Below are 19,714 nucleotides of genomic sequence, written 5' to 3'. Positions count from 1 at the left end.
TGTGTATTGGGTACTGTTAGGGAGCATTTGGCACACATTCTCTTTAAGCCTCCTGGCCACTCTGCCAAGTAGAGGTGATTGTGGGCACTTTACAGCTGGGGAAACTGAAACCTGTAGAGGTAAAGTGACTTCCCAGAGTCATCCATCCATCCACCCACCTATCCAACCACCCATCCACCCACCCACCCATCCATTCACTCATCTATCCACTCATTCACTCAAGGATGATTTCTTGAGTACCTACAATGTGCCAGGCACTGTGCTAAATTAGATTCAGCTGATATACTGATGAATCATAGAAGTCTGCTCTGAGGAAACTCACTGTCCAGGAGGGAAAGAGATGAGGAAATAGACAATTACAGGGGAAGTATAGGGTGGGAGCATCTCAGAAGTATACTGTACCCAGCCTGAGGGGCTGGAAGTCCTCTCTAAGCTGATACCTAGGCTGAGACTTGGAGGATGAGTACAAGCTGGCCAGGTGAGGAGTGGGGGTGGGGTGAGGTGAAGCCAAGAGGAGAGAGTTGCAGGCAGAGCAGGAAATGTATGCTGGAACTGTGGAAGGCGTGTTTGGCACCTGTGTTTGTAAAGAATTAAAGCTGTTTCTGCAGAGGAATGGGACTGCCATAAGCAATGGGCTGGGAAGGGTGCAGAAGGTAAATTGGGAGGCTGTAACTGGGGCCCCAGTCAGTTAGGCCCAGAGCTGAGGAGCTGCAGGACCCAGGAGCACAGTTTCCTTGCTTCCAGGCGCACCTGGTCCTGGGACCCACTGTGGGTCAGCCTGGGCAGCATCAGGCCAGGATTCTAGTGACCACAGTGCCCTCTAGTGTCCACCAGCCCATCTTGCAGCCTCCACCTCAGTGTGGATTGTCTACCACCACCACCATGTGCTGACCTGTGTGTCTGGGTGCCCTGTGCTGGATTCTGGGGACACTGGGATAAATAAGGCAGCGCCCCTGTCCCCACAGAGCTCCCGGCCCAGAGGGAGCATCAGCTTGTGGACAGACAAGGCTGAGACAAGTGCAGGGTGGGAAGGAAACAGGGAAGGGGCCAGGGCCTATTCCAGGGGCACAACCTGTAAGCTGACTTGTGAGGAACTAGGGGGAGCTAGTGAGGTGGGGAGGTGGCAGTGGGGGTGGGTGGTGGGAATGGATTTTTGAGCAGAGGCAAAGATGAGGCTGGGACAGCAATGTGGCAGAGAATGTAAGCACTCCTGTCTGGGTGGAGCACTGGTTGAGGATCAGGGGCAGGGGAAGGCTGAGTCTAGCTGGGGGGGTGGGTAGGAGTCAGCTCAGAGAAGGTTCTAGGAGGCCTGCCACTAGCTCATGGTGGGCGCTTAGCGAATGGAATCATATAAGGAGCTTCCCTGCTCTTTTGGGATCATAAACCCATGTGAGGATCTGATGAAAGCTACACTTTCCCCCCAAACATGCTGTTACTCATTAATATTTTCTATACAACTTCAGGGGCTTCAGAGACACTTCTCCTCCCCCAGTGCCTGTACATGAACCACAGGCTGCCAAACTGCTCTTTGTATAAATACCAAAACTTTATTGTGGCCTCCGAGGCTCTGTGTGATTAGAACCCTGCCTACATCTCCAGTCTCACCTCTCTCCCCTTTGCTTTTTCCACTCAGCTGCATTGGCCTTCTTGCAGTTCCTGGAAATATCACCTCAGATCGTTTGCCCAAATTGTTTCCTTTGCCTGGAACACTCTCTCCTGCTGCCTCCTCTTTTTGCCCAGCTTAATTCCATTAGCTGTTGAATGTCTGTCTCCTCTCACTTGGATATGAGCTCCATGAGATCAGGACATTGACTATCCTTAGCCCCTGCTGTATCAGGTCCCTGGCCCAGTGCCGGGTCCACAGGATCTGTTGAATAAGTGAATGAAGGCCTGCTGGTGCCCTGTGGCTGGGTCAAGCTGCTCACCATTAATTCCTTCTTCCTTTCAGCCCCTGGTAGGACATCACATGAATCTATCCAACATTCTCAGATATGTCTGAATTCCAAGAGTGGCTCAGAGATATTTTCCTAGAATCCTCCCCATCCCTGAAACAAATAGGCTTCCCATGGGTCTCCCCTGTCTTCTTGGGAGACATGTCAGACTCCTTTAGGCTCAAGCTGACTACACCGTAGATGCGCATTCATTTCACTGAATCATCACAAGAACCCATGAGGTAGAAATTGCCACTTGTCTTTTAGAGATAAGGTAACTGAGCCTCAGAAGCATTATCCAGCTGGAAAGTGGTAGAGCTGGGACTTGTACTTGCTCTACCAGGCACCCAGGTGTGGGATCTTGGCCTTAACACAGGAGAACGAGCTTGCCCAAGGGCCACAACATCAGCCTTATGGCCAGGACCAGAATTTCTGTCTCTCAACTCCTACCAGGCCAAGAGGAAGGTCTGGGCCAGAGGTGCAGCCATTAGGGCAGTAACTGCTAATGGGCACAGAGCACAGCGGCTGTAGGAGCTAGGAGAGTTGCTCAAGGAGAGAGAAGAAAGCAGGGGTCAAGGCCAGAGCTCTGGGGACCAGGGTCTTTAGAGGGTAGGAAGAGGGAGAAGAGACCACAAAGGGCCCGCAGATGCCAACTTTGCGGTGGTCCGGAGGGCCTATCTCTCTCAAAGGCTTTGGCTTTCTTGAGAGGAACCAGCTGCCCCAGCAGGGAGGCAGGAAGGCAGGAAGGCTGGCCTGTTGCCTGTCAGCTCCTATTCCTTCTAGATCATTGCCCCCCTGGCCCCTCCCAGGGCCGCCTTCTGCTCAGAACAGCCAGGGGCCTGGGCTCTGGGGCTGTGAAAGGACAAGAGCACTCTGAGCTGGATCTATGGGACTCTTCAGGAACCCCCCATCCTTCCAACCCTCCAAATTCTCTCCTTTCTCCAGCCTCATCCAAAGGAAGGAGAGAGAGAGAGAGATTCCTGTGATGGGTAGGTGGGGAGTCAGGGCATCTGGATTCTAGTCTGACTGGCTGTGTGAACATTAGCAAGACTCTTCCCCACTCTAGGCCTCAATTTCCCCATCTGTAAAGTCAGGCAGGGCAGTTTCCTTGGAAGAAGAGCCTCTTGATGGAGAATGGTGTTTCTTCTGATTTTTGCTTTTTTCTTCAGGGAGCATTTCTCGTAGCCAGTCCTGGGAACCATACACAGGAGAATGCGAGCTTATTGTAGTAGTCAAGCATATTGGCTAGGGTCTTGCCTTGATTTCCCCAAATGGGTGATTTGAATATTACTTGATCTGCAGCATCCAGGCACAACAACAAAACAGGGTCTCTAATTGTGCGGAAGATGAGAATGTGAAAAGCTTCTGTGGAAAAGTTTCCGTACTCACAAGCCAGCAATATGGCCGAGGGGACCGATCCACATCTGGGGAATGGTCAAACCAGGTCTCGATCTTGGGGTTCTGCCACTTAGTAGCTGTAGTACCGGTACTGAATTACTTAATGTCTCTCCATCTGAGTTTTCTTGTCCAGAGAATAGGGCTAGTGACACACACTTGACAGGGTTCTTGGGGGAGATTCCAGCAGAGATGCACACGGGGAGCCTAGCCTGGGGTTTGGCCCAGAGGAGACACTGTGAGTTCTCAAAACTGCTTTCCCTTACTTGGAGTTCCCAGCCCTCCTGAGGGAGCAGGGGAAGGAGCAAAGTTTCCAGTTGCAGTCTGGCCGACAGCCCAGCTGGCCTGGCCCCGCCTCCTTGGTTCCTCCTTCTAGGGAAGGGCTGGGAGGAGGGGGTGGTGACACAGTGGAGGCACCACCCGGCCAGGGGGCCTGCCCTCGGGATAGGTCCAGACCCATGGAGCCCTCCGGGAGGAGTAGCAGGTAGGAACCTAGCCCCCCCACCCCCGACCCTGCAGCCTGACCCCCTCCTTCCCTGCCCCAGCCCGGACTTGGTCCTTGGGCTGCTGATTCAGCAGCCTCCTGGCTTCCTGGTTCCTGGCTCCCCTCTTGGACTCTTGGAGGCCTTTGGCTTGGGGAGGGAGCTAGTGAGAGAGGGTGAGCGCATGGGCATCCGGGTGCCCCCCCCCCCCCCCGCACTGTGAGGACCCTGGAACCCTGAGCAACACAGTCCATGGCCTATGAGGGGTGTAACTAGTGGCTGCTTTGGCATGCTAGCCTGGCTCAGCACTGCAGGGCTCCCCCATAGCCGCTGAGATTCTCTGATACTAACATTCCAGCAGCCTAAGGGTCTCTACACCTCAGATTTAATGAGATAATGAGTCAAGGACTGGGGCTGGTGACTGGCACATAGATGGCACTTGAGAGACAGTCATTCTGATGATGATGCTTATTCCAGAGTCTCTGACAAGAACAGGCTCAGATTCCAAGATTCTCTATAAGGATCTAAGATTTGGGCATCCTCAGAATCACAAGTGAGATGCTGGGCAGCTGGCCTGGCCTGCAGCCACATCTCCTGGCCTTTACTTGGGCTTTGGAATGGCCAGACCATGACCACAATCTGCCTTCAGGGGCATGTGGGGGAGAGGGGCTGGCTGACCTGGAAGGGCCAGTTCCACTCCCAGCACCTGCCCTGCTCAGGGTAGACCAGGCCCTCAGCCTCACTACCCTACTGTCCCTCCTCCCCCAGGCCCATTCTCTGGACTTTAATCATGGGAAGCAGGAGGCACGGGGGCCTTTGGACCCTGTGCTAGGGGTGGGGGTACAGTGCTGGGGGGTGGAGTGTGGGCTGTGTCCTGGGCTAGGGGCACAGCACTGGCCTTGGAAGCAAAGACTCCTACTGGGAACCACCCTGTCCTCTGGCTCACTGGGCTCCACCCACCCACTCAGCCCCAGTCCCATCTCACTTAGGCCACTGAGACCTTGGCAGCTCTCCTCCGCCCTCGCCTCTCCTCTCCTCTCCTTTGCTCTGGCGCTCTCTGCCTCTCCCTGTCCTCTCTCTGTGTCTTTTGTCTCACCATTCCTCTGTCTTCCTCTTTCTCTGTCTTTCCCCTTTTCTATCTTACCCTTTCCGTGTCTCTTTCAGTTTCTCTCTGTCCCTCTCCCTCTCCTCCTACAGTGTTTCCTCCACCCACCTGGCCTGGGTTCTTCCCCCTCTTTGGATCCAGAGTCTCCTCTCCCTCCATGCCTTCCTCCCTTCTTGTAAGGGGTCTTCTATAAGGGCGAGCCCCCCATATATCTTTTCCCTTTCTCTTTTATCCCCTCTCCCCTCCCCTCTTTCCTACCTGTGTGGCGTCTGGTGTGAGGAGGGCTCCCTTCCCCCTTCCCTGCTGTGGTGTCCCAGTGTCTCCGTGGCTTAGGTCCCCATGGAGTCACCTGGAACACAGGAGGCCCAGACTGGCTCTTTTGTCTCTGCTGCCCCCTGTTGTCGTTGTGTTCTGTTTGTGGTTCGAGTGCCGTCCTCTCTTTCTTGACTTTGTGGTTTTTTTTCTTTTTTTCTTCCTTCCTTCCTTCCTTCCTTCCTTCCTTCCTTCCTTCCTTCCTTCCTTCCTTCCTTCCTTCCTTCCTTCCCCTCCTTCCCCTCCTTCCCTCCCTCCTTCCTCTCTTTCCCTCCTTCCTTCCTCCCTTCCTTCCTTCCTCCCTTCCCTCTCTCCCTTCTCTCCCTTCTTCCCTGCCTCCCCACCTCCCACCCCTCCTCTTCATTCCCAATCCTCCACCACCCATTCTTCCCATTCTTCCCATTCTTCCCAGTCTTCCCTTTCCCCTTCTCACTTCCTCATCCCTACTCCCCACCCGGCCTCTCCCTTCCCTCCCTGTCTCTTTCTCTGTCTCTCTGTCTCTCTGTCTCTCTGTCTCTCTGTCTCTCTCTCTCTCTCTCTCTCTCTCTCTCTCTGTCTCTTGCTGTCTCTCAGGTCCACAGCGTCTCATACTCTACACCAGTATTGCTGTCCTACTCAGGTCCTTGACTCCATGAAGCTTACCCCCTCAGGCAGGCTGGCAGAGAGCAGGTAAGAGCTAGACCCATCCTTCCCCTCATCCTTCACCCTTCCAGACAAATCTGCAATAGCATTGCCAGACCCTCTCCCCCATCTCCCTCTAGCCCGCCTGAGTGATTGTGGAATGAATGTCTGAGCATGTGAGAAGAGTGACTGGGAGACCAGGTAGGAGACCAAAGAGGAGATTCAGATTCTGTTTGTAGTTTATGCTTCCTTAAAAATCCTTCTGCAGATACCCATCCCCATCCCCAAAGGCGGGAGTGGTTGGTTCTACAATATGTAATATTTGAGCTGTTTTGAAGGATGAGTAAGAGTTTGCCAGTTGGATAGGATGGGGAAGGATGTTTAGGCAGAGGGAACAATCACCCACACCTTTGAGAACATTATTTCCAAGTTAATGGGAAATCACATTTTACATTTTCTAATTATAAGGCAATAAAATGAAATATAGCAACAGCAAAAAAAAAAATAGACCCATTTGAAAGTTTAAAAAAACACTTGTGTGAAAGAGGAAATAAGAATGGAATTTATAGACTATTTAAGATAAATATCAATTATAGACTATTTAGAATAAATGTCAATGGGAATACTGTATATCAAAACCTATGGGATGTGACCATGGGGGTTCCCGGAAGAAAATCTATAGTCTTAAATGTTTTTATTAGGGAACACAACAGTTTAAATTAAACAAATTATCCCACTCAAAAATTTAGAAAAATAACAACCAAATTAAAGCAGAATAAAGTAATTACTATAGATAAAACCAGAAATTAATGAAATAGAAAACAAAAGATTTGATAAACTAAGAGGTGGTTTTTGAAAAGACCAGCAAACTAGACAGACTATTCTCTGGCAGATATGACTGAGTAAAAAGCAAGAAGAAACGTAAATAAAATAAGGTATGATGAAGGGGATTTAACCACAGATTTTGAAGAGATGAAAAAAGTCATAAAAGATGCTCTGTATAATTTTATACCGATACATGTGAAAATATAGGTGAAATGGGTGGTTTTCTAGGAAAATATAAATTACCAAAATGACTTAAGGAGTGACAGAAAACTTGAATAGAATAGAACAATATAGAAGAAGTTAAAAATATGGTCAAAGTTTTCTCCTCAGAAATGGTACCAGGACCCAACTGGTATTACAGAAGTGGTGGTATGATGGAAGTTTTATTGAATCTGGAAAGATCAGATAATGGAAAAAGATGGGCAGCTTCCCACTTCATTCCAGAAAACTAGTATAACTGGATAGGTTTAGAGGAGAGAGAGAGAACGAACTATAGCCCAATCTCATATTTCAATAGTCATACATTTTTTGAATAAAAGATTATCAAACTGAATCCATCAGTGTATTGAAAGAAGAACATATCGTGACAAATGAAAGTTTGTCCCAGCAGTGCAGGGATTGTTAAACATTAGGAAAGCTGTTATTTTAATGGATTACATTAATAGATTAAAGTAAAAAGAATGTATAACTATCTCCATAAATGCTGAAAAAATAATCTGATAGAATTATGTATCTGTTCTTGGTTTTAAAACTCTTAGTGTCCTAGTTATTTCTTACTTGTATTGGTATGATTTGTTACACAGCCATAGATAACTAGTACAGTAAGCTGTCAGTGAAAACATCCTTATTTTGATAAATAATTTTTTATCATTAACCAAAGATAATCACCAAATTTAATAGTGAACTAGGTAAATTCCTAATAACCTCAGGAACGAAATAAATATGACTGCTATCACTGTCACTAACCAACATTTTCTCCTAGAAGTTTTTTTTTTTAATTTAATTTATTTATACTAGAGAGAGAAAGTGAGTGAGCACGAGCAGGGCAGGGGCAGAGAGAGGGAGAGAAAGAGAATCCCAAGCAGGCCCAGCGCTATCAGCGCTGAGCCTAATGTGGGGTTTGAACTCATGAACCCTGAGATCATGATCTGAGCTGAAACCAAAAGTCAGACGTTTAACCCACTGAGCCACCCAGGCGCCCCATCAACATTTTTTTTCTAAAACTTTTAACCAGTAGGATTAAAAACAGAAATTAAGTGGTATAAATATTAGAAAGAAAGAGTCAGAATTAGCACTATTTGGAGATGATATGGTTGTCTACTTAGATAATCAAAGAGAATAAAAGGGAAAATTATTAGAACTAATAAGAAAATTCAGTGAGATGGCTAGATACAAGACAAATATATACCCAAACCATTAGCTTCTCTGAATAGCAACAATAACTAATTAGAAGACATAATAGAAATAGATTCCATTCACAATAGTAAGACAAAATGATAAAATTACCAGGAATTGACAAGAAACATGAAATACTTCTCCATAGAAAACTAGAAAATTTCATCAAAGGCTGTAAGAAGACTTGAATAGTCAATGATCCTATCCTGTTCCTGGATGTGAAGATTGAAATAGTAAAAATGACATTTTTTCCCTCAATCTGATCAAAAGTTTCAATGCATTTCTCACTAAAATTTCAGTGGTATTTTCTTTGGGAATTGGGCAATTGGATTTTAAAGCTCATTTAGAAGAGTAAATGCCCATGAATTACTAAGAAAATTTTGAAAAAGAAGAACAATGAGGGGGAACTTATACAAAATTACCATAAAGCTGCAGAAATTACAATCTTATATCATCACAGAAATAGAGAATTACATACAGGGAACAAAATAGAGAGTTTAGAAACAAAACCAAATATTAATATGGGAATGTAATTTATGATAAAGAACACATTTCAAATTAGTAGGGAGTCAGTAAATGGGATGGGACTATTGGCTACCATTTGGGAAAAAACTAAGTTAAACCTCTGTCTCACATAAAATCAAATACAAAGGATAAAACTGCAAAAGTATCAGAAGACAATGCAGAATATTTTTATCATAGTAGGATGGAGAAGCTTTTCTGAGCATGACTTAAGAACCCAGAAGCCATAAAGTAAAGAACAATAATTTTGACTACATTAAAGTTGAGAACTTCTGTGTAAAGAAAGAGACTATACACAAAATTAAAACATAACAGCCTAGGAAAGAGGATTTGGTACATAAACATCAGGCAAAGGTTAAGATCTCTGTTTATATATAAAACATCTCCTGGAAATCAATAAGAAAAAGATGTATACCATCTTTTAGAATAGAGAAATTACATGATTTGGCAATTCAGAGAATAGACATCCATTAGCTGATGAATGAGAAAATAACTAAAACAAGAACAAAGTACCAATTTTAAAGTGCCAAAATTGAAAAGATTGAGGAAACAGAAACACTGTTTCCAGTGAGGAAACAGAATCTCTCATGTTCCATGATTGGAGTGCAAATTGGTACCATTTTTTATGGCACCAATTTGTCAGTTGCCCCCCCCACCCCCAATCTTAAATGTGGGTATACTTCCAACCTGAGAACCATGTCTTGGAGGTAGATTTCTCCAAGGCTTTACTACTAGATGGTCCTCCAACCGGAGGTCTTTTCTAAAGCATTCAATCCCAACTTTGAGCATAAACCATACTGTGCCACTCTTTATCACATGCCCTTTTAGGATAGCATTCTCAACCAACTCTTTTTTTTTTTTATGAAATTTATTTTTATTTATTTATTTATTTATTTATTTATTTATTTATTTATTTATTAATATATGAAATTTATTGTCAAATTGGTTTCCATACAACACCCAGTGCTCATCCCAACAGGTGCCCTCCTCAATACCCATCACCCACCCACCCCTCCCTCCCACCCCCCATAAACCCTCAGTTTGTTCTCAGTTTTTAGGAGTCTCTTATGTTTTGGCTCCCTCCCTCTCTAACCATTTTTTTTCCTTCCCCTCCCCCATGGTCTTCTGTTAAGTTTCTCAGGATCCAGATAGGAGTGAAAACATATGGAATCTGTCCTTCTCTGTATGACTTATTTCACTTAGCATAACACTCTCCAGTTCCATCCATGTTGCTACAAAGGGCCATATTTCATTCTTTCTCATTGCCACGTAGTATTCCATTGTGTATATAAGCCACAATTTCTTTATCCATTTGTCAGTTGATGGACATTTAGGCTCTTTCCATAATTTAGCTATTCTCAACCAACTCTTAATGAAAAGGTTGCATGATGTATGCTTCTCAAAATAAAGGCTGGATTATGTGAGTAGGATTAATCTTTATTTTTAGCCAGTCTATAAAGATGTTAAAGCAACAGAAATAAGTTTTATCTACATTTTAAACAAAATGTGCATTCCTTTGGCCCACCAATTCAACTTTTAGGAACCTATTCTTCAAAACTGCTTCCAGACATACACAAAGATGTTCATTGCAGCATTGTTTATTATAGCAAAAAACATTAAAACAACCTACATGGCCGTCCACAAGAGAACAGCTTTTCTTTCATGATTCACCCATCCTATTGTATTCACCTATACTCTTACAGATCAAAAGAAAAAGATACATCTCTATATACTGGCATGAAAGTATCTCCAAAACTTATTGCTATAAGAAAAAAAGCAAGTTGGAACGCCTGGGTGGCTCAGTCGGTTAAGTGTCTGACTTAGGCTCAGGTCATGATCTCACGGTTTGTGAGTTCGAGCCCCGCTTCGGGCTCTGTGTTGACAGCTCAGAGCCTGGAACCTGCTTCGGATTGCGTGTCTCCCTCTCTCTCTCTGCCCTCCACCACTCAGGCTCTGTCTCTCTCTCTCTCTCTCTCAAAAATAAGTAAACATTTAAAAAAAAAGAAAAAAGAAAGTTGCAGAACATGGTTTGTAGTATTATCCCATTCTTGTAAGGAAAAGAAAATCTGTATAACAACAATGAAAACATGTTATACACATTCTGTCATAATTTCAAAATTACTGGTCTTTATCCTCGGTCCCATTTATTTGCTTTTACTAACATTTCCTTCTCTATATATACCATTTCCCTACATCCAGCTGTTCAGATCTTGCTTTCCTTTTCATAACTAGCTCAAATACCATCTTATTCATTCAGCAAGATTTGTCCTGCCCACGGTCGGTTAGGCCTTGTGCTGAACCTTGGTGGGATACAGGAATGAATTGTATCTTGTCCTATCAGGGAGCTCAAGTCTAGAGGGAAGAGACACCTAGACAATGACAACATAGTGTGGTTTGGTATGGGACAGAAGTAGGTTCAGAGGGCTTCCTGAGGAAGGGCACCTAACCCCACGTGTCCCCTACAGGAGGGGACATGGGTACTGAGGCTTGAAAGAGTGATAGCTTTTCTTCATCCCCCAACCCTGCCAGCAATGGTCTTGCCTACTCTTTTGGCTCTTGCAAGCAGGATGACCTAGTGCGGGAAAGTAGTTGAATTAGTACCTTTCTTTATTTAAATCCAAGTTTGACCACTTACCAACTCTATGACTATGGGCAGGCCATTTAACCTCTGAGCCTCTGTTTCCTCATCTGTGTAATGAGGATAATGCCTACTTACCTCTCAGGGCTGATTGGAGATGGTGCATGTAAAATTCCTGGTGACTATCAACTCTTGAAGGGCATGCGCTACCCATGTCTTGTTTTCCTCATAGCCAAGTATGTAGCATTGGATTGGATTGGATCTAAAAACTTTATGTATCTGAGGATGGTTCCGGATCAAAGAATGGGCCCAACCATAGTGGGGCTTTGAGATGAGAAGCTGAGAGTAGTACATGGGACAGAGGGGGTTACGCTATAAAAAGAGAGAGCCAGGTCTCTGGTCTTGCCATGAAAGGGGACACAGGAGGGAAAAAATGAAGCCATGGTAAGTGGAGCCCAGACGGGGCATTCTGGCCCTGGTTCTTGGCCCTGTTCTACCGATGCCATCTTCCAATCTCATAGTCCAGGGCAGGGAAGCATGGTGGGCCAATATTTGCATTGGTGCCAACACATCTCAATTTCATTCCCAGTTCTTTCACTCACTAGCTGTGTGACCATAGACAACTCACTTCACACGTCTGAGCCTAGTTCCTTATCTGTTAAAAGAAATACATAACATCATGGGGTTTATAGATGAGATCAGTTGCTGAATGCATGACACATAATGGGTATTCAAAAAACACGTAGCTGTTATTAGTGTTCATTTCAGTAGATACTTATGGAGTTCTGCTGTAGCCAGGGCCTATGCTGGGTAATGGTTCTTGCCTTCCACAAGTTCCCAGTCAGTTGAGGAGACCAAGGAGAGCTATGATAGAGGGGCTCATGGTGGAGGGGACTGTGGAAGCCCAAAGGAAGGGATTTGGCCTGGTCTAGGACTGCTGCAGGTCAACTCAGACTAAAAGCTGAGTCTTAGAGGATGAGTAAGAGGCGGTCAGGGACAGAAGGGTGAAGTGTGGAAGAACCTTTCAGGCAGAAGGAACAGCATATGTAGAAGAACCTAGAAGTTATTGGGTAGGGCCAGAGGTTCTTAACCTGGGTTTCATGGGCTTCCGGTGGTCCCTGAACCTCCTGAAGTTGAATGCAAAACATTTTGGGTGTGTACCTACGGGCATTTTTTGTTGGGGAAATGGTCCGTGGCTTTCATTATATGCATAAAGGTCAAGAACCAATGTTGCTAGTGATGAAGTAGCATGTGGGTAGATTCTAAACAGGAGAGAAATTTGGTATAATTTGTGTTTTAGAAACATTGCACTAGCAGTCAGTATGAGAAATGGATTGTACACATGGAGGCCAGCTGGAAGACCTCAACTGGGGTATTGGCATGGAAGGGAGTGGATTTGAGCAGGACTTCTGTTGCACTACTCCACTGGGCACCAGTCATATAGAAACATTTTAATTTCAAATTATGGAATCTAAAGCCTTTGGGAGTTATTAATGAGATAGACCCAAAAGAAGATGAAGAAAAGGGAGGAGACAAGGATGAGTTGGCATTAGCAGAGGTCCAGAGGGACATGAATCCAGGGTAATAGTGCAAGAGGAAAAGGGAATCTCTATTAATGCTTACCCAGCATTCAAAGTCCTTGCTAATTACTAACTTCCATCCTACTCAGTTCTCGGAGATCCTAAGCGACACTGGAGACACTTATTTCTCTATGGTCTTTGAAGAGGAATTACTTCTGGTTTGTGAGTCAGGTTGTTTCCTGAAGAAAGTAGTGTTTGAGCCAATCATTCAAGTCCATAAAGATTCAGAGAGCTAGAGATGGGGGAGGATACTCTGAGTGTGCACACAAAGGCCCAGGGGTGAGAGATAGCGAAACTAAACATGGGAGGGTGCAGAGGTTGGACCTGCCTCCAAACAGCTGTCTGGGGAGTTAAGGCTTCCTCTTTCATGGTAGGCAGCTGGAGAGCAGTGAGCAGTTCTCGAGCAGACAAGGTGGCATATCTCTTCCTTCTAAAAAGCTTTTTCGAAGGAAGGGAAACTAGGGAGAGGCTGCTGTGGTAATCCAAAAGAGAGATAACTGAAGATAGTGGCCATGGGGACAGAGCAGAGGAGATGGATTTGAGAGGTGATTGGGAGGATCTTCTACTACTGGAGTAGTAGGCTGAATAAATTGTGGGTGTTGAAGGGAGTGGAGATGACAGAGGTTGGAATTCAGAGTGAGTTTCAGGGTTCAGGTCTGGCAATGGAGTCATTCATTCAACAAATGTTTATTGAGTGCCAGATGCTGTGCCGAGCATTAGGAATACAGCACCAAACAGAACAGATGGTGGTCCTGATGGATCTTACAGGGGGTGAGAGGGATAATAAATAAATAAACAACTAAATATGTAGAATGTGTCTGGTGCCACACCTAGCTGGGAGACAGTGATCCAGATAGAAGGAACATAGAGCACAAAGTCCCTGAGGCAGGAGTGTGCGTGTTATGTTTGAGAGACAGCAGGACACCAATATGATTGAACAAAGAGTCAACAGGGAGTGAGAGGAGCAGAAGATGAGGAGGCGGAATTGGCAGAATTTGGCAACTGACTTGTTAAGGGAGCAGGAGGAACCTAGCATGACTCCCAGGTGTGTTTTGGGCTTGAGCACCTGGGTGGATGGTGGTGCTTTTCAGGAAGGTGCAAAATGCAGAGGACAGGTTTGCAGTGGTAAGATGCTGAGTTCAGGGTCCCTGTGAGCTCAGAAGTCCTTAAAGACCATCCTGATGGAGCTTCTGGCAAGGATTAGGCTTGATGGGTCTGGGACCCAGGAGAGAGCGGAAGAGATGGGGAGGGTCCTAAGCCATACCTGAAGTTATGCAGTGGAGATTGCTGAGAAAGGGTGTGGAATGGAAGAGAAGAGGACCAGAACTGGGGAAGAGGGACCAACACAGAAGAAATGAGGAGAGGAAGAAGAGATGGGGGTGGTCGGAGAAGTAGGAGGAAAACCAGCAGGCAGTGGGCTCACGGAAGCAGAGGAAGGAAAGAGCCATCCGTGCACAGGAGGGGCTTGTTAAGAGTGGCAAATGTTATAGCTGGTGGAAGTTAGATGCGGGTGGAAGAGAGTCTATTGGCTTTAACCACTAGGAGGTCCTCGATGACCTGGCTAAGAACAGTTTCTATGGCATGGTGGGCGCACGAGGCAGATTGCAGTGGGTTGAAGAGCTCGTGGGAGGTACTGAAGTGGAGATGGCCAGTGTAGATGAATTTCTCAAGAAGCTTAGCTGTGAAGAGGAGAGAGGGACAGTGATTGCTAGAGGGAGATGTGGGGGCAGATAGAGGGTTCTTATTCCCAGATGGGAGAGACTTGAGCTTCTATAAATGTTGGTAAGAAGGAGGCAACAGAGAGAGAGAGAGAGGGGTTGAGATACAGGAGGGAGAGGGGGTGATTGTTGTGGAGGAGGTAGCAGTGGTGGGTTCCAGAGCCCAGGTGGAGGGGCTGGCCTTAAATAGTATAGGGGCCCTCTCTTTCTTACAGAAAAGGAAGGCAGGGGTGGTGGGGTGGGGAAATATGAGGGTGTTGAGCGGGTTGGTGAGAGAAATGCTTCAGTGAAGTTCAGAGCAACAAATGGAGATCCCTGACCAAGGGATGGATGCTGGAGCTAGGAGGGAGCAAGGAATACTTCCGGTTGAGAGTCAGAGAGGACTTCCTTCAGGAAGCAGCATTTAAGCTGGGCTATGATGTTCAGCTGGGATTTCCATAGGAAAAGATGTATGCAGAAGGAAGCAGAGTCAGCAAAGGCACAGGGGTGTGAAAAGGTTGGCCATCCTGATGGAATAATGAGCAAGCTGATTTGATGAAGGGTGAGATGAGTGAGCCACTGATGATGACAGTAATAATAACTGTTACTACATAAGAAGCACCAAACCTACCCTGTGGCAGGTGCCTTACGTACTTGAATTCATTTAATCCCACCATGCCCTGTGGAATAGGTGTTTTCCATTTTGCAGATGAGGCAAATTAGTCCTACAGAAGTGAAGAGGTAGACTCAAGGCCACCCAGCTAGTAGGAGGTGTGGCCGATATTCATACCCAGGTCTGTCTAACTCTAAAGCCCATGCTTTTTCCACCTGACAGGGAGAGCCAGGTGAGGCCATATTGTGGGGGAGCCTTGAATGCCAAGTTGAGGAGTCTGACCTTTATCAAGGAAGCAGTGGGGAGCCAAGTTGGGTGTCTAAGCAGAGACAAGCAAGAAATATTTCCTTGCAGTCTTTATTAGGAAGGCTGACGGGTCCAAAAGGGGAGAGAGAAGAAGAAATGAGGAGGTGGCTGCAGTGGCAGGCTGAGGGGTCACAGGGGTCTGACCTGGATGCAGGAGAAGTGAGCAGTGGGACTGGAAGATCATTTGTTCTTCATGACAGCCTTGAGAGGTGTGGAGTTTTCTCCTTTCATAGATGAGGAATGGGAGCCTCAGAAAGGGGGAGCCACTTGCCCAGGACTTGAGCTCTGCTTCACGTGGTTTTGCTGACTCAGTGATTCTGTGGAACAATGTGTCACAGGGAGCTTTGAGTATGAAGAGGGTGTGTGTGTGTGCTTGGGTGCCTGTGTGCATGTATGTGTGTACGTGCACGTGTGTGTGCTTATCTGTCACCTGGACAGCAGTGCCTTCCCTTGCCTGTCCTCTTTCCTTCTCATTTCTTCCCAATCCTCCAGTTTCCTGGATTCCATACTTACCACCTATCTTGAGCCAAGGGGTCTGGGAGTGGGGTGATACTGTTTCACTGGCTATCTCCAGAGGATCAGCCTTTTCATTCCCAAGGCACCTGGACCCCCTCAGCCCTACTGTCTGTCCATCCCCCCTCCAAAAATCTGTAGCCCAGCTCCAGTGATGGCCCCCTAGTACCCTGCGGACAGGCGCTTGTTCCTGCAATGACTCCTCCCTGCCACTGTGGCACTAGTGTGGGTGCAAATGGCCACCTTGGGAATTAGATTCAGTTCATGAGCAGTTAACGATAACCACCACCATGTTCTTATTGCTCTTATTTGCCAGGCAGTTGACGTATGTTCAAGTCCTTGCAACAATCCTGTGGGATTGGCATCATGAGCCCCATTTTTACAGATGAGGAAACTAGGCTTCAAGAGGGGCAATAATATGCCTGGGCACATAGCCTGGAAGCACTTGTAAAGCTGGCATTGGAACCCTGGTCTGTTGGCTTCCAAAGCTGTGGGCTTTCCATATTCCATTTCTAAGCATCTCCAATTTGCCTGACTCCGAGCCTTCTGGAAATACAAATCTTTGTCCTTCAAGGGCAGGGTGGATTTCTCAAGATAGTGCCAAGTTCACCTAAAGGACCTTGTGGGATGAGTCTGGGACTTGGAACTCTAAGAACTCTGGGTTGAAATCCTGACTCTACCACTCACCCAGCTATGTGACCTTGGGCAGGTTATCCAACCTCTCTGAACTTCAATTCCTTTGTCTCTAAAATGTTGCAGTGTTGTTGCAAGGGTTAAATGAGATGATGTGTGCAAAGAGCCAGCACCCAAGCAGGTTGCTGCTATTTATATTCAAATGTAGGTTGGGCACCTGTCAGGTCAGAAATGGAATTTGTATACTCTGGGCCTGACCTTAAATGAGCCTGGCTTGGGTGTGTGTGGGGGGTGGGGGGGCTCTCAAAGGCTCTTTGGAGACTGAGTTGGGTGTGGCCATAGATCATCTGCCATACTGGCCTCCCCATTCAGACCCCGTCCTAGCCCCACCACCCTGGTTCCAGCCACTCATGTATCTCCCCTGCTCTGCAAACTAATGCCTCTGCCTCTCTCTGTCACCCACCCGCCTGTGGCCTCTACCCTGCCCTTCCTGGCCCCAGGGAAGAGGAGGAGGAGGAGGAGACTGAGGAAGAGGAAGAGGAAGACGCTCATCAGTTCTGCTGTCCGGCCTCCGAGTGCAGTAGTCCCTCCTCTCGGTAACTGAGAGGACAAGGGTCATTTTCTATGCAGAAGCAAAAGCCTTAACCAGCCCCCCAACCTGCCCTGCCCAGGACCCCCCATGGGACCCTGTCCCTGCTTCAGGATAGGCAAGCATCGTGCCCCTTCCTTCCCCACCTCCTTCTTGCAACTCCCCCGTCCCCCCACTGCTGCCTCTCCTGGACTCCAGCCCCTGAATTATAAAGGCTGGAGCCCTAGGTCTGACTAAAATGTGGGAGAAGTAGAGCTTGGAGCTTGGAGCTTGGAACCTGGACCCTCCCGTACCCACACCCCACTTCCCAGGCACCCTGGAGCCTGCCACTCCTGAAGAGGTCTCCAAATGACATCCCAAGGACCTACCTCTGTCCTCTGTGAGCACAAACAGAGATGCAGGGTGCCTAGGGCTCAGAGGACCAGACAGGGGCGGGACCCAGCCTGCCTAGTTCCCCATTGCTCGCTCGCTGGTTCCCTTGCTGTGGCCATTGCTGCCATCTCCACTGCCTGAAGGCCTTGCCCCGTGCCCTCTGCCACTCCCATAGTGCTCTGTAAATATGATCAGGATGAAAGGGCTTTCAGAGTATGGGTGTTGCTGTGTACAAAGGAATTTCCATCAATAAAAGCTGATCTCTTCTCTCTGTCTGATGTATGTTCCACCCCACCCCCACTTCCCTCTCCCCATCCCCACCAGGGCCTTACCTTCTTTCCTATCCAGGGCTGGGAACAGGGCCTGGGAGAGAGAGTAGGGTCTGATTCTTGGTATTGTCAATACCCAAAAGGCACTCAATAAATGAACGAATGGTGTGGCACTCTCACCACGGGCAAGTCTGCTGCCTTCTCCAGTCAGTCAGCCTGAGGCAGCATGGGCCGGCCAACCTGGACATGTTGCTTGGCCCCTCTGCTACCTAGTTTCCACCCCACCCCATGTGTAAAAGGAGGAGGGAGGTTGGACCAGAGGATCTCCAAGGGTTCCTCCAGCTCTGACATTCTGTCAATCTGAGATGCTAGAATTTTAAGAAACTGTGATTATATGGACTTAAAATATGATAATTCAGTGACACATTCCATGCAATTCTGTGGTTTCTATTTCTACAACTCTGTGATTTGGGGATTCTCCAATCCTGTGGTTTTAAGATTTCATGATTCTGTTATTAAAAAATTCTGATAGTATGATTTTAATATTCTGTGATGGTTAAGAGTCCTCGATTCTGTACTTTCAAGGTTCTGATTCTACAACTTAAGGGATCTCTGAGTCTAAGGGGAAGCCATTTCCTCCAGATGCAATGACCCTAAATATATCCTGCACCTTCCAGAAGCTGGTTCTAAGCATCCCTGGAAGCTGTTGGCAGGAGGGTGGAAGGTATCCTTTATGGACGGTGAGACCCACACATTCCATAATGTGTCTGTGTTGGGAGCAAAGTCAAGAGACACCCCCCGCCCCAAGTGGGCTCATACCCCGGCTTTCCCTTTCTAAGCCTTTGGCATTGAACAAAACTGAGTTTACCTTGGTTCTCCCACTTAACTATCTGTGTAATCTTGAGCAAGTATTTTCTTCTCCTTGAACTTCATTTTCCTCCCGAGTACAGTGAGAATATATCTATTTCTGTGGGTTGTCATGAAGATTAGCAAGAAAACACTAGGAACCCAGCATAAGGTGTGATGCACAGTTGGACAAGTGTGCAGTGGCTGGTGGCTCTTGCTTTGATTAAGGTGCAGGTGAGAGTTCCTCCTCTCCTTTCTTTCAGCACCCCCCTCCTTCAGCATCCCCTCACCTTGATCCCTCACTCATTGTTTCACTCAACCACTCAAGTCATCTACTCATTTACTCATCCAAATTCTAATTTATTTCTCCCCTCCCTCTGTCCCTTCCTCTGCCCTTCCCTCTCTTTCTTCCCCTCTCCCTCCTTCACTCATCCAGAAAGCATTGTTTGAGCATCTAACTGTGGGAAAGTCTTCACGCTTAATACTGTGAGGGATCCAGTGGAAGGAAGGAAGACAGTGGCTGTGTTTTCCATAAGATCTCTACCTCCCAGGGGAGAGGAGAAATTCCTTTGGAAAAGTAGGCAGGGTGTGAAGGGCAGAAATGATGGAGTAGATATGGCTTCACTAATGAGCAAACTATGTTCCTGGCGCAAAGAGGAGGGGGTATGTCAAGGTGGGCTGGGGAGGATTGTAGTGTCTAGGAGGGCTTGCTGGAGGAGGAGGGGCAAGAATATAAGACTCGGAAGGGTTTGAATGGGTGGTAGATGTGAAGAGGCATCACAGGAGACACAGCATGGACAGAAACCTGGTGGAGAGCTCCAGGGTTGTGCTGGTGAGTTGGGGAATAGTGTGTAGATCTGTTCCACTGGCTCTCCAGGGCGTGTGAGTCTAGATGACCTGTGGTGGCTGGAGAAGAGACCATTCTACCCTTTATCCGATTGGAGATAGAAGGAAGTGAAGAGGGGCAAGGATTCAACTAAATGGAGGGAGAGGGCAAGTCAAGGTCAGATGATCGTTGTGGGAGCCGAGGAGGTGTAGACTCCTGTGTAGACAACTGAATTGGCTGAGGGCCTGGGCTGTGGGAAGAGGGAAGGTTACTCTCGGTTGTGAGGGAAACGTATGTGCCTGTG

The 19,714-nt window shown here is 47.0% G+C and overlaps 1 protein-coding gene across 5 annotated transcripts in view; it reads left to right on the top strand.

The window, feature by feature from the left end:
* IQSEC2 (IQ motif and Sec7 domain ArfGEF 2) overlaps positions 1 to 19,714 on the top strand; it is a 77,473-nt gene that overhangs the window by 32,074 nt on the left and 25,685 nt on the right. For 2 of the 5 annotated variants that reach the window (XM_058712296.1, XM_058712301.1), the window contains exon 3: positions 5,799 to 5,894. The exons of 1 other annotated variant lie outside the window; for it this stretch is intronic. In XM_058712296.1, coding sequence (XP_058568279.1) covers positions 5,799 to 5,894 — 96 coding nt within the window. Of the gene's footprint in view, positions 1 to 3,695; positions 3,811 to 5,798; positions 5,895 to 19,714 lie in introns of those variants that run through there. 2 more of the 5 variants (XM_058712298.1, XM_058712300.1) reach the window with 2 other exon arrangements.

Source organism: Neofelis nebulosa, chromosome X (genome assembly GCF_028018385.1).
Source record: "Neofelis nebulosa isolate mNeoNeb1 chromosome X, mNeoNeb1.pri, whole genome shotgun sequence".
Lineage (NCBI taxonomy): Eukaryota > Metazoa > Chordata > Mammalia > Carnivora > Felidae > Neofelis > Neofelis nebulosa.
This window is presented reverse-complemented; position numbering and strand designations above follow the sequence as displayed.